Genomic DNA, 11,471 nt, shown 5'->3' with positions numbered 1-11,471 from the left:
CTAAACCCTAAACCCTAAACCCTAAACCCTTACAACAAACTTGGATGAGTAAAATGGCCCCCAACCAGCGCGCGGCTTTTACCGACTGTTCGTTTCTCTGCAGAAATAAAAATGCAAAAATAAATTAATTAATTAAATAAATTAATTAATTAATTAATTTAATTTAATTAATCAATCAATTAATTAATTAATTAACAGTAAAGAAATTAATTAATTACTTAGTGAAAGCATATATATAGAAAGCAATTTCGCTCCACATGAAAGGTTAAAGCCTTAAACCTTAAACCCTAAACCCTAAACCTTAAACCCTAAACCCTAAACCCTAAACCCTAAACCCTAAACCCTAAACCCTAAACCCTAAACCCTAAACCCTACGCCCCAAACCCCACACCCCAAACTCCAAACACTGCACCCTAACCCCTAAACCCTAGCCCCTAACCCCTAACCCCTAAACCCTAAACCCTAAACCCTAAACCCAAACCCCTAAACCCTAGACCCTAAACCCTAAATCTTAAACCGTAAACCCAAACCCCTAAACCCTAAACCCTAAACCCTAAACCCAAACCCCTAAACCCTAAACCCAAACCCCTAAACCATAAACCCTAAACCCTAAACCCTAAACCCTAAACCCTACCTGTATATTCCATTCTTTCTCAATTTGTTTGTCGATGAAACAAAGAGAAAAAGGATAAACTTTTAAACCCAGGGGGCCGGTGTTGCAGAATAAATTGAATAACTGTCTTCTTAGCCTGAAATAAATGAATAAATGTTATTATTTATTTATTTGTTATTTATAATTTATGTATTAATCTATTTATTCATTGTTTATCGGTTTATTTATTATTTTAATTTATCATTCAACTTAATTTAAATTGTTATTAAATTCAATTATTTAATTTAGTTTATCAAGTAAGTTAATTTAATTTATCATTTAAGTTACGTTAATCTACTATTGAATTTAATTCAGTTTTATCTATTGTTTAATTTGATTTATTAATTATTTATTTTGTTATTTAATTTAATTTAATTTAATCTAAATTAAATTAAATTAAATAACAAAGCTTGGCTGTTTGATTAATTTGATTGGTTGAGTTTGTTAAAGTGCTTGAATTAATTAAAATTAAAAAGTTTAATTTAATTAATTAAATTAATTTCTTAAATGTATTAATGAATTAAAAGAAAATTAAATAGTTTGTTGGACACACTCAATTAGATAACTGCCAACAAATAAACAACTTGACATATTAATGAATTAATGAATTAATTAATTAATCAATTAATTAATTAAATGGTCTAATTAATCAATGATTTAATTAATCAAGGGTTTAATTGATTAATTTAATTAATTTAATTAATTAATTAATTGAAATAATTAATTAGGCAATAGAAGGATAAAAATAAATAAAGAAATAAAAGAAATAATTAATATGAAGATGCAACAAAACAAATAAATAAAATTTGAATCAAAAAATAAAAATTCAAAGTTTAAAATAGAAGCCAAAGAGAGGTGACAGAAATAAAAAGGAAAATAACAGAACAGGAATTCGAGAAGAAATTAGTAAAACAGAAATAAATAAGTAAACAAATAAATAAATAAATAAATAAATAAAATAAATAAAATAAATAAATTAAATAAATAAATAAATAAATAGATAAATAAATAAACAAAACAAATAAATAGATAAAGTGGATTTTATTACCAGGATGCCTTCTTGGGATCTGCTGCTGCTGCTGCTGCGTCTAGGCCGCAGCATTTAAAGAAGTTGAATTTTTTCTTAACAGGTTTAGCTGCTTCTTCTTCATCCTCTGCTGCTGCTGCTGCTGCTGCTGCTGCTGCTTCTTGCTGCCTGTCGATAGGGCTGTAGCCGCTGCTGCTGCTGCTGCTGCTGCTGCTGCCGTTTCTGCATTTGCTGCTTCTGCTGCTGCCGGTGCTCGGCGGGCGAACCGCGCCGTTCCTCCCATCGAGAATTGTCGCTGCTTCTGCTGCTGCGTCTTCAGCTGCTGCTGCTGCTGCTGCTGCTGCTGCTGCAGCCGGGCGGGTTGCTGCTTCCTCGGCAGCGGCGGCGTCTGCTGCTGGCGCCGCGCCTGCTGCTGCTGCGCCTTCTGCTGCTGCAGCAGCAGGCGGCAGCGCTGCTGTCACAGCATCGGGACAGTAAATGACCACTTCTCTGTTTCGAGAAACTGCAGCAGCAGCCAGCTCGTCTGCTGCTGGCAAAGGCCCGAAGCAAGAGCTCTGGGGAGAGTCTGCGTTTGAGGAGAAAAGAAAACTTGAATTTCGAGCTGCAGTGGTCAGATCTTTTTCCTTTTGGCGGAGCTCCACATCGCCCAAATGGACCATTGGTCACGCAGGCCCGGCCGGTGCAGGGAGCAGCAGAAGCCCGGGAAAACAGCCGAATCCAGCCGTTTAACGCCTAAACAATTGTTGTTTCGTGTTTAATTGGAGATTTTAATTAATTATGAGGAAAAAAACGGGAAAAAAGGAGCACATTTCGGCAACGAAAGTGCCAAGTTGAATTCCCGTGAAGAGAAACGAACAGCCACAGTGACACAGATCGCTGGCGCTGGCTCTCGCGGAATCCGCCACACTCTATTCTCCGGCTTTTGCAAATAAAAACATTAACGAATCCCAATTCAAATTTATGAGCCCAGTTTAGATGAAATAGACGCAAAACAAGCAGCAGCAGCAGCGGCAAGAGCCGCTGCTGCAGCACCGAAGCTGCTGCTGCTGCTGCTGCTGTGTGTGTCTGCTCTTTCCCCGAGTAAACCGCCCAAACTCCCCTTTTTTCTCATTTTCACCTCCCAAATGAACTTCAGTTGAATAATATTGTCAATTTAATTGCCAAAAGGACCCTTTGGCGGCCGCATTCCTCCGATATGCCACCTTTGCGCAGCTGCTGCCGCCTTTCCCTCCTGCTGTCAGCAAACTGCACAGGGCGGCCCGGGGGCGCTTTCTGTCCCTTCTAGCCCGCACAATTCGCCTTTTAAAACACATATAATTTAAATTTGCGAATTTTGGAAATCTAATTCAACAAAATCCAAAAAAGAATCGCAGAACACCAACGCATGCACTCCAGCAGCTCCCACAGCCCCACGTCCAGACACCCCCCAGCCAGCTCTAGCCCACTATGGCTAGCTGCAACTAGCTGCAGCTAGCAGCAACAAGCAGCAGCTAGCTGCCTCAGCTAGCCGTGGCTAGCGGCAGTTAGCAGCAGCTAGCTGCAGGCAGCTGCAGCTTGTTGGGTTCGACGTTGCGTCTGCTACCGCTCTCGCAGCTGCGGCCAGCAGCAGCAGCAGCAGCAGGAAGCTATTATCTGCAGCAAGTGTTTCTGGCTAGCTGGCGCTAGTTGCTGCTGCTAACTAAACTAAATCAGCAGCAAACGAACAGGCTACTGCAGCAGCAACAAAAACCCGCGAATGCTCCGGTTCAAGCCGGTCCATCGAGTAAGTCTCCTGCTGCAGCAGCTGCAGCAGCAGCAGCTGCTGCAGCAGCCCGATCGCTGCTCATCTCCGAGCCCCCCCAGAGCTCTGCAGCAGCAGCAGCTGCTGCTGCTGCTGCTGCAGCTGCAGCAGCTGCTGCTGCAGTTGCTGCTCGTTCGCCGCTCCGTCCCGAAACAACGCCAGCAGCTGCTGCTTTCGCCGCTGCTGCTGCCGCTGCTGCTGCTGCTGCAGCAGCAGCTAGTTGAGGAAAAGCCTGGGCCTCTTGGCCACAAAAGTGGATCTTTTGGCTTTTGGAATTGGCATTATTCTCCGAATTGCTGGCATTTTCAATTTGCTGCTGAGCATTTGCTGCACGTGAGGCCTGCGGCACTCGCTGCCCTTCAGCTGCACTATCCGGATTATCTGCGCGCAAACCCTAAACCCTAAACCCTAAACCCTAAACCCTAGACCCCTCCGCGAACCCCAACAACGCCCCCCCAAACCCTAAACCCTGAACGCTCGAACCCCCCCCCCAAAATGTCCCAAACGCCCCCACCCACGCACTCCCAGCAGCCATCCCCCCCCAAACCCTAAACCCTAAACCCTAAACCCTAAACCCTAAACCCTCGCGGTGTCTTCGAACCGCCCCCAACCGCCCCAAACCCTCGAGAAACCAAAAACCGCGCGGCCCGGGCCGCGCGCCCCCACCCCCACCCCCACCCCCAAACCCCAAACCCCAAACCCTAAACCCTAAACCCTAAACCCTCGCCTGGATGTTGCTGGCGAGGGCCCTGTGCCTCCCCGCCATCTCCGCGAGCACTTGTGCTGCTGCAGCATTTTCGGAAATGTCGCGGACTTCTTTGTACATGTTGTGGCTGCCGGTGCGGCTGTCGTAGCGGAGCCAAACCCCGAAGTTTTTGGGATTAGTCGCTCTTTTAGGGTTTATCTCCACAACCTCCAAAACCTCCCCGTGGGCCCGCTTGATCTTCCGCAGCTGCCGCAGCAAATACCAGAAACGCGACACCGCCAGCACTTCGTTCGCAGCAAACAGCCGCAGCCGGTACGCTGGTGTTGCTGCTGCTGCTGCTGCTGCTGCAGCAGCAGGCCGCTGCCGGCCCACCACCTGGAACTGCCGGATCTGCGCGCAAACCCTAAACCCTAAACCCTAAACCCTCCACCTTCCAGCCCCGCGGGCGCGCCCACGGGCAAACGGCAATCGAAGCGGAAACCGAAACCCTAAACCCTAGCGCCCCACCCCGACCCCGCACACCTGCAAACCCCAAACCCTAAACCCCAAACCCCCGCTAAAGCGGCCCGGCAGGACTTCCCCGCTGCCAGGAAAGTGCGAAAGGGAGAAATTAATTATTTTAATTTATTTTAATTCCATTCGGGGCGGAAGAAAAGAAAATCGAACAGGAAGCAGCAGCGCATGCAGGTTGCTGCTGCTGCTCCCCGCAGCAACCCCGCAGCGGGTTCGGGAGGGAAATTTTGCAGATTCCGACTCGAAATTGGGCAAATGAAGAAATAAAATGATTTAAATTCATTTAATCCCAATTAATGCGACCTACAGGCTGCTGGAGTGTCTTGTCAGCCTTCATTTCCGCGGGGAGAGGTTGGAGTGTACAGACACCAAGGGGAACTGCCGCAACCCGAAAAACCCGAAACGCCCCTTATATTTGTTTCTTTTTCAAATTTAAACTTTCACACCCGCAACAAACACTCCAAATAACCCCCTTTTCCCTTTTTCCCACTCAAAACGCCCCGGAAAACATGCGGAAGCCAGCTGCTGCTGCTGCTGCAGCAGCAGCGGCGGCAGCAGCAGCAGGCTGGGCGGCTGCAGCCAAGCCCCCTGCTCCGGCCCTCAGCTCGCAGAAAATTAAACCTTTTTATTCAATTTATTTTAATATTTTCAATTTAAATTTAATTCAAAGTATTTTTTTGAAATTTAAAAGGGATTTCAACTCCAAGTGCTGCAGAGGAAACGCCAGCGAGCAGCAGCAGTGGGGTGTTCAAGGCGCATGCACAGCCGAGCTTCGCTGCCTAGGGTTTAGCGTTTAGGGTTTAGGGTTTAGGGTTTAGGGTTTAGGGTCTAGCGTCTAGCGAGCACACACTGCCATATAGAGTTTCCTCATAAGTATGTAGGTTAAGGCTCTTCTAATTCAGCTTCGTTATCCGTCCTCAGCTTAAGGGTTTAGGGTTTAGGATTTAGAGTTTAGGGTTTAGGGTTCAGGGTTTAGAGTTTAGGGTTTAGGGTTTAGGGTTTAGGGTCATGATGGTCTCTTGGAAAGCCTCTTAGGCCTCGCAGCAATTTGAAGCTGCATTTGCATGCATTTAGATTTGTTCACATTTATTTATTTCTATTTATATTCACATTTACTTGTATTTATATTTTGTAGATATTTTTATTTTATTTATTTATACTTATTTATATTTATTTATATTGATTTATATTTGTATTTATTTATATTTATTTATATTAATTTATATTAATTTACATTTATTTCGCTTGTTGTTGTCTTCACTTATCTCTTTTTATAGTTATGTTTATTTCTTACTTTTGAGGCTTTAGGGTTTAGGGTTTGAAGCTTAGGGTTTAGGGTTGGGATTTGGAGACAAGTGTCTAAGGTGTAGGATTTAGGGTTTAGAGTTTAGGGTTTAGGGTTTAGGCTTTAGGGTTTGGGAAGACAAATTCATCTTATCGAAGGCAATTCGGGGCCCCTGGAAACTTTAACCATCAATTTAGGGTTTAGGGTTTAAAGCTTATAGTTTGTGATTTAGCGTTTAGCTCTTAGAGTGTAGGGTTTAGGGTTTAGGGTTTAGGGTTTAGGGTTGCTGCAAACAAAAAAGATTAATTTATTTTGCTGCATTCTTTCCGAACAACGAATCAAAACGCTGCATTTGAACAGCGCGGCAGCGGCAGCAGCAGCAACAGCAGCAGCAGCAACAGCAGCAGCAGCAGCAGCAGCAGCATCACCACCACCACCACCACTACCTGTTTAGCGCACCTGCTGCTGCTGCTACTGCTGGCTGCTGCTGCTGCTGCTGCTGGTTCTGCTGTTGTTGTTGCTGCTGCTTCTTTCGCTTCTGCCACTGTTGCCCCTGCTGCTGCCGTTGTCGCGTTTGTTGTTGCTGCTGATGCTGCCGTTGCGTTTACTTTTGCTGCTACTGCTGCTGCTGTTGCTGCTGCTGCTGCTGCTGCTATTGCTGCTGCTGTTGCTGTTGCTGCTGCCGCTGCTGCTGCTGTTGCTGCTGCTGCTGCTGCTGCTGCCGCTTGGAATCACCTGCGTCCTAGCCCCCAAGGCCTATCCAAGGCTGCATGCATTTAAAAAATTAAATTTAAAAACCTTTTAAATCTAATTTGATTATATTTTGCAATTTCTTTTGTTGCCTCTTAACTGCAGCTTTTATAATTGCTCCTTTTAACTCTTTATCCTAGAAAGCAAGCGCTAATACAAGCATCCAGGGTTTAGGGTTTAGGGTTTAGGGTTTCACACTCAGCGATGCTGGTAGCACTGGTTTATTCTTTAGATATAAATAACCCCTTGCTGAATTTAAATCGAAAAGATAAAACATTTAAACATTTAGACAAATTAACTTTCAATTAAATTAATTGAATTAAATAAACTAATTTAATTAACTATTTTATTTTAATTATTGAATTGAATAAATAAGTTAAATTTATTTAATCGTTTAAATTAATTCAATATTCGAAAGTATGTTAATTCCCAAAGTTAAATCATTTGTCCACGATTTAAGCTTTCGAAGGCTGGAATTCTCTTCACTACCTCAAACCCTAAACCCTAAACCCTAAACCCTAAACCTTAAACCCTAAGGCCTAAACCCTAAACCCTAAACCCAAAACCCTAAACCCTGCGGAGCGTATTGAGGGTTTGGAGCTCTTTTGAACTCCGGATAAAACTCTTTTCTGGTTTCATTTAAAAATTTAAATTGCATTTAATTATTTAAATTTAATTAAAAAGAATTTAAAAATTGAAAATCTGAATTTGAATTCCATTTGCAAACGCAGTCACTTTTTGGGGTGTCTCGGCAGCTGCTGCGCCGCCGACAGGCAGCAGCAGCAAACGGAAACCTCTTGAATTGGAGGCGATCTTTGCAAAAGTTGATTTGTTTATCCAATTTTCCTGAATAAAAACAATAATTTGATTTAATTGTTTTTTTTATTCCATTTAAAAGGGTATTTCAGGCGAAAAAGCCGCAGCAGCAGCAGCTCGGCCGCTGCTGCCGCCACGGGGCTGCTGCTCGCGTTGCCGCTTCACTTTGTTCTCCCATTTATTCTTTTAATCCTTTTGTTGTTTTAAATTTTAATTTCTGAATTTAATGCCATTTGAATCTCGTCAAGTCATTTCTCGCGCTATTCAACCCGAAACAAATGCGGGTGCTTCGCTGCAGCAGCAGCAGCAGCAGCGGCAGCACGAGCAGCAGCAGCAGAAACACAAGCAGCGGCAGCAGCAGCAACAACATACACTCCACTGCTGCTGCTGAGCCTCCTGGCGCTGAAAAGGAATGTAACAATGAACGCGCCGGCCTTCTTAGGGACAGCAGCAGCAGCAGCAGCAGAAGCAACAGCAGCAGCAGCAGCAGCCCCCTGCGCTTTTTCACGCATTTGCCACCCCGGAAGAGCCACAGCAGCGACAGCAGCAGCAGCATAAGGGTTTGCTGCTGCTGCTGCTGCTGCTTCTCCCGCGTGACCAGCAAGCTGCTGCGGCACAGCAGCAAGGCGCCCGCGCTACTGCTGCTGCTGGCTGCTGCTGCTGCTGCTGCTGCTGCTGCTACAGCTTGCTTCTTCTTCTCAAATCCAAACAGAGGGGCCCCCTTTGGGGGCCCCCTGGGCCTCCAGTACCCTCAAGGAAATAATTTTCGTTATAAAGGGCCTTCGTGGCGAGAAGACAAGCTCTGCGGTGTACATACACCTCAAATAGACCCCTGTGACCAAACCCTAAACCCTAAACTCTAAACCCTAAACCAGAAACCCTAAACCCTAAACGCTAAGGTCGTTTGGATGACGCTGGGGCCACCATAGCAGCAGGGAGGGCGTGCTGCGTGCGCCGCAGGCTTTGAAGTGCACGGTCTAGGGTTTAGGGTTTAGGGTTTAGGGTTTAGGGTTTGCGTTCAGTCTACGAGGGTTTGCTGAACAAGAACATGTTTGAGGGTTCTTCCAACCGCGTTTCAACTGCTGCGTTTTTCACTTTGTTTGATTTTTATCTCGAGCCCCACAAGTACATTTACGAACAAGAAAAGAGCAGCAGCAGCAGCAGCAGCAGCAGCACTAGCAGCAGCAGCAGCAGCGGCAGCGGTGGCGGCGCCACTAGCAGCAGCAGCAGGAACGGCGACACTAGCACCAGCAGCGCCGGCAGCGGCAGCAGCAGCAGCAGCAGCAGCAGCAGCAGCAGCAAGTGTGGGGAATTGGACTCTGATGAATTTTTCTTGATGGGCGACGAAGACAGATGCCGCTTTTGGATCAGCAGCAGATGCAGCAGCAGCAGCAGCATCAGCAGCAGCAGCAGCAGCAAAAGGGACAATTATTTAAATGATTTAAATTCAAATTTCACTTCAAATGCTTCTTCTGCTTCGGACCTCGGCTATGCTTTTCCTCTTCCCATCCCGAGGAGACCCAGGGCTGCTGCTGCTGCTGCAGCAGCAGCAGCAGCAGCAGAAGAGGGAGATCCAAACAGACCCCCCAGTAAATACCAGGAGCAAACGCAGCAGCAGCAGCAGCAGCAGCAGCAGCACGAGTCTCCCTATCCTTCGATTTCTTCTCTGATTGCTTCTCACTGCGGCTCAAGGCGGAACCACGAAAACAGCAGCAGCAACAGCAGCAGCAGCAGCAGCAGCGGCAGCAGCAGCAGGTATTCGACCACAATAGTAACGGGCCTGTGGGTGCTGCCACCCCCCCCCATTGCGCCCCACAAATCTGCTGCTGCTTATCTGCAGCAGCTGCTGCTGTTTTTGGATTTGTTTCAGCAAGAAGGTCTTGTGATTTTTGCTGATGAATTCTTTTATTCCAAAGCTCAAGAAGCAGTTGCTGCTGCTGCTGCTGCTGCTGCGGACGCAGCAGAAGCAGCAGCAGAGGCCTCGCCAACCCCCCCAACAACAGCAGCAGCAGCAGCAGGGGCCCCGCCAACCGCAGCAGCAGCAGCAGCAGCAGCAGCATATCATTCGCGGGTGTGCGTGGTGCCTCTGGCTTTGTCGCTGCTGCCGCACTACGAGCTGTCTGCTGCTGTGCGGGTAGCAGCAGCAGCAGCAGCAGCAGATCCTCGAGTGATAATAGACTGGTGGAACCATCCTTACTTTAATGAGTTTTACTTCGTGCTGCAGAGCAGCAAAATGGGTCTTGTTGCTGCTGCTGCTGCTGCTGCAGCAGACCCCTACTCCTCCTCCTTCTTCCTGTGGGTGGACCCCCCCCGCAGCCGCTCAGTGTTCCCTGCTGCTGCTGCTGCTGCTGCTGCAGCGCCGCCGCTGCAGCAGCCGCTGCCGCCGCTGCAGCAGCAGCAGCAGCAGCAGCAGGTGTTTGACGGCGAGTTCCTGCTGCAGCAGACGAAGCAGCAGGCGCTGCTGCTGCAGCAAACTCCGCCTCGAATCAAAAAAGGGTTTTGGAGCAGCAGCAGCAGCAGCGGACTTTTTGCTGCTCACCAAATCTACCAGCCCACTATTGCTGGCACTGCCTTTGGGGGCAGCAGCAAAGCCCTCCGCAGGTAATAAATAAACAAATAAATAAATAAATAAATAAATAAATAAATTAATTAATTAATTAATTAATTAATTAATTTGTTTATTTATTCGTTTTAAAGTAAATAACTTAAAAAAATGCTTTTTATTTTGCCAACTGGTGCAGCAGCTTCGAAGCTGCCGCGGCCACGAACTCCACGCGGGTCTTCAGCAGCAAATAAATCAATAAATAATAAATAAATAAATAAATAAATAATAAATAATAAATAAATAATAAATAAATTAACAATAATAATAATAAATAAATAAATAAAAATAGATAAATAAATCAGTATCTACAGGGAACCTGATTGGAACCAGCGCGCCCTTGCTGCTGCTGCTGCATCTGCTGCTGCCGCTGCACCTGCTGCTGCTGCATCTGCTGCTGTTGCTGCTGCTGCTGCTGCTGCTGCAGGGTGTACCCTTTGTGGGACTCGGGGCTGCGGGCCTTGTTGTCTTTGTCTATTTTAAATGACGAGCAGCATTTTTATTCTTTTATTTCTTCTTTTTTTCCTTCTTTCTTTCATGTGGCTCCTTACCACTCCTTCTGCGCCCCACACTTCCTCTGCCTCCCCAGACTCACTGCTGCACTCCGCAGCAGCAGCAGCAGCAGCAGCAGCAGCAGCGGCAGCAGCGGCGGCGGTGGAAGCAGCAGCGGGGGAAGCAGCGGCGGGGGAAGCAGCAGCAGTGGTGGCGGTAGCAGCAGCAGTGGCAGCGGCAGCAGCGAGGCTGCTGCGGAGGCGCAGCAGCAGCAGCAGCAGCAGCTGCAGCAGCAGCAGCAGCAGCAGCAGGGATGGGGATCTGTTGCAGCGGTGGGCTTAATTGGGAGGCTGCTGAATTGGTTTCCTTATTATTCTTATTTTGAAGTTTATGATTTTATTTCTTCTCATTTTAATTTTTTTAATTATTTTAATTTCTTCAGCAGCTACAAAACCACTGCAGCAGAACTCAACAATTATCCTTACCCTCTTAGCTGGGAGCGGCAGATCCCAGAAGCCCTTTACGTCCCCCACAGCAGCAGCAGCAGCAGCGGCAGCAGCAGCAGCAAGGGAGGTGAAGGGGGGGACAGCATGAGGTAGAGCGGGGGAGGCACTGCTGCTGCTGCTGCTGCTGCTGCTGCTGCTCGTGCGGCGGCAGCAGCAGCAGCAACAGCCGCTGTGCCTCAGCAGCAGCACCTGCAGTGATATCAGTGGGAGGGACAGCAGCCGCAGCTGCAGCAGCAAATGCACAGCCGCAGCAGCAGCTGCAGCAGCAAAACTGTTAACTTTTTTGTTTTGTCAATGTTTTATCAATATCATGTGTACATACACCTCAACTACCTTGTCTAT

At 46.8% G+C, this 11,471-nt stretch overlaps 3 protein-coding genes across 3 annotated transcripts in view; 1 reads left to right on the top strand and 2 right to left on the bottom strand.

Annotated features, from left to right (window-relative positions):
- ETH_00030715 (uncharacterized protein) overlaps positions 1-2,338 on the bottom strand; it is a gene marked incomplete at both ends in the record, with an annotated part of 4,987 nt that extends 2,649 nt beyond the window's left edge. The window contains 3 exons of the mRNA XM_013372831.1: positions 34-97; positions 635-749; positions 1,701-2,338. Coding sequence (XP_013228285.1) covers positions 34-97; positions 635-749; positions 1,701-2,338 — 817 coding nt within the window. The remainder of the gene's footprint in view (positions 1-33; positions 98-634; positions 750-1,700) is intronic.
- A 1,337-nt stretch (positions 2,339-3,675) lies between these two features.
- Positions 3,676-5,015, bottom strand: ETH_00030710 (60S ribosomal protein L18a, putative; the record flags this gene model as incomplete). Its single annotated transcript, XM_013372830.1, has 3 exons — positions 3,676-3,840; positions 4,181-4,555; positions 4,986-5,015. The coding sequence occupies 3 exons, from the start codon at positions 5,013-5,015 to the stop codon at positions 3,676-3,678; spliced, it is 570 nt and encodes a 189-aa protein (XP_013228284.1).
- Positions 5,016-7,807: 2,792 nt separating this feature from the next.
- ETH_00030705 (uncharacterized protein) lies at positions 7,808-11,222 on the top strand (the record flags this gene model as incomplete). Its single annotated transcript, XM_013372829.1, has 3 exons — positions 7,808-8,336; positions 8,552-10,130; positions 10,559-11,222. 3 exons carry the CDS (start codon positions 7,808-7,810, stop codon positions 11,220-11,222), a joined length of 2,772 nt encoding a protein of 923 aa, XP_013228283.1.
- Between the last annotated feature and the right edge of the window lie 249 nt (positions 11,223-11,471).

The sequence above is a fragment of the Eimeria tenella genome, genomic scaffold (genome assembly GCF_000499545.2).
Source record: "Eimeria tenella Houghton genomic scaffold, Eth_scaff11, whole genome shotgun sequence".
Classification (NCBI taxonomy): Eukaryota; Apicomplexa; class Conoidasida; order Eucoccidiorida; family Eimeriidae; genus Eimeria; species Eimeria tenella.
Note: the sequence above shows the minus strand (reverse complement) of the source record. Positions and strands in the feature narration are given on the sequence as shown.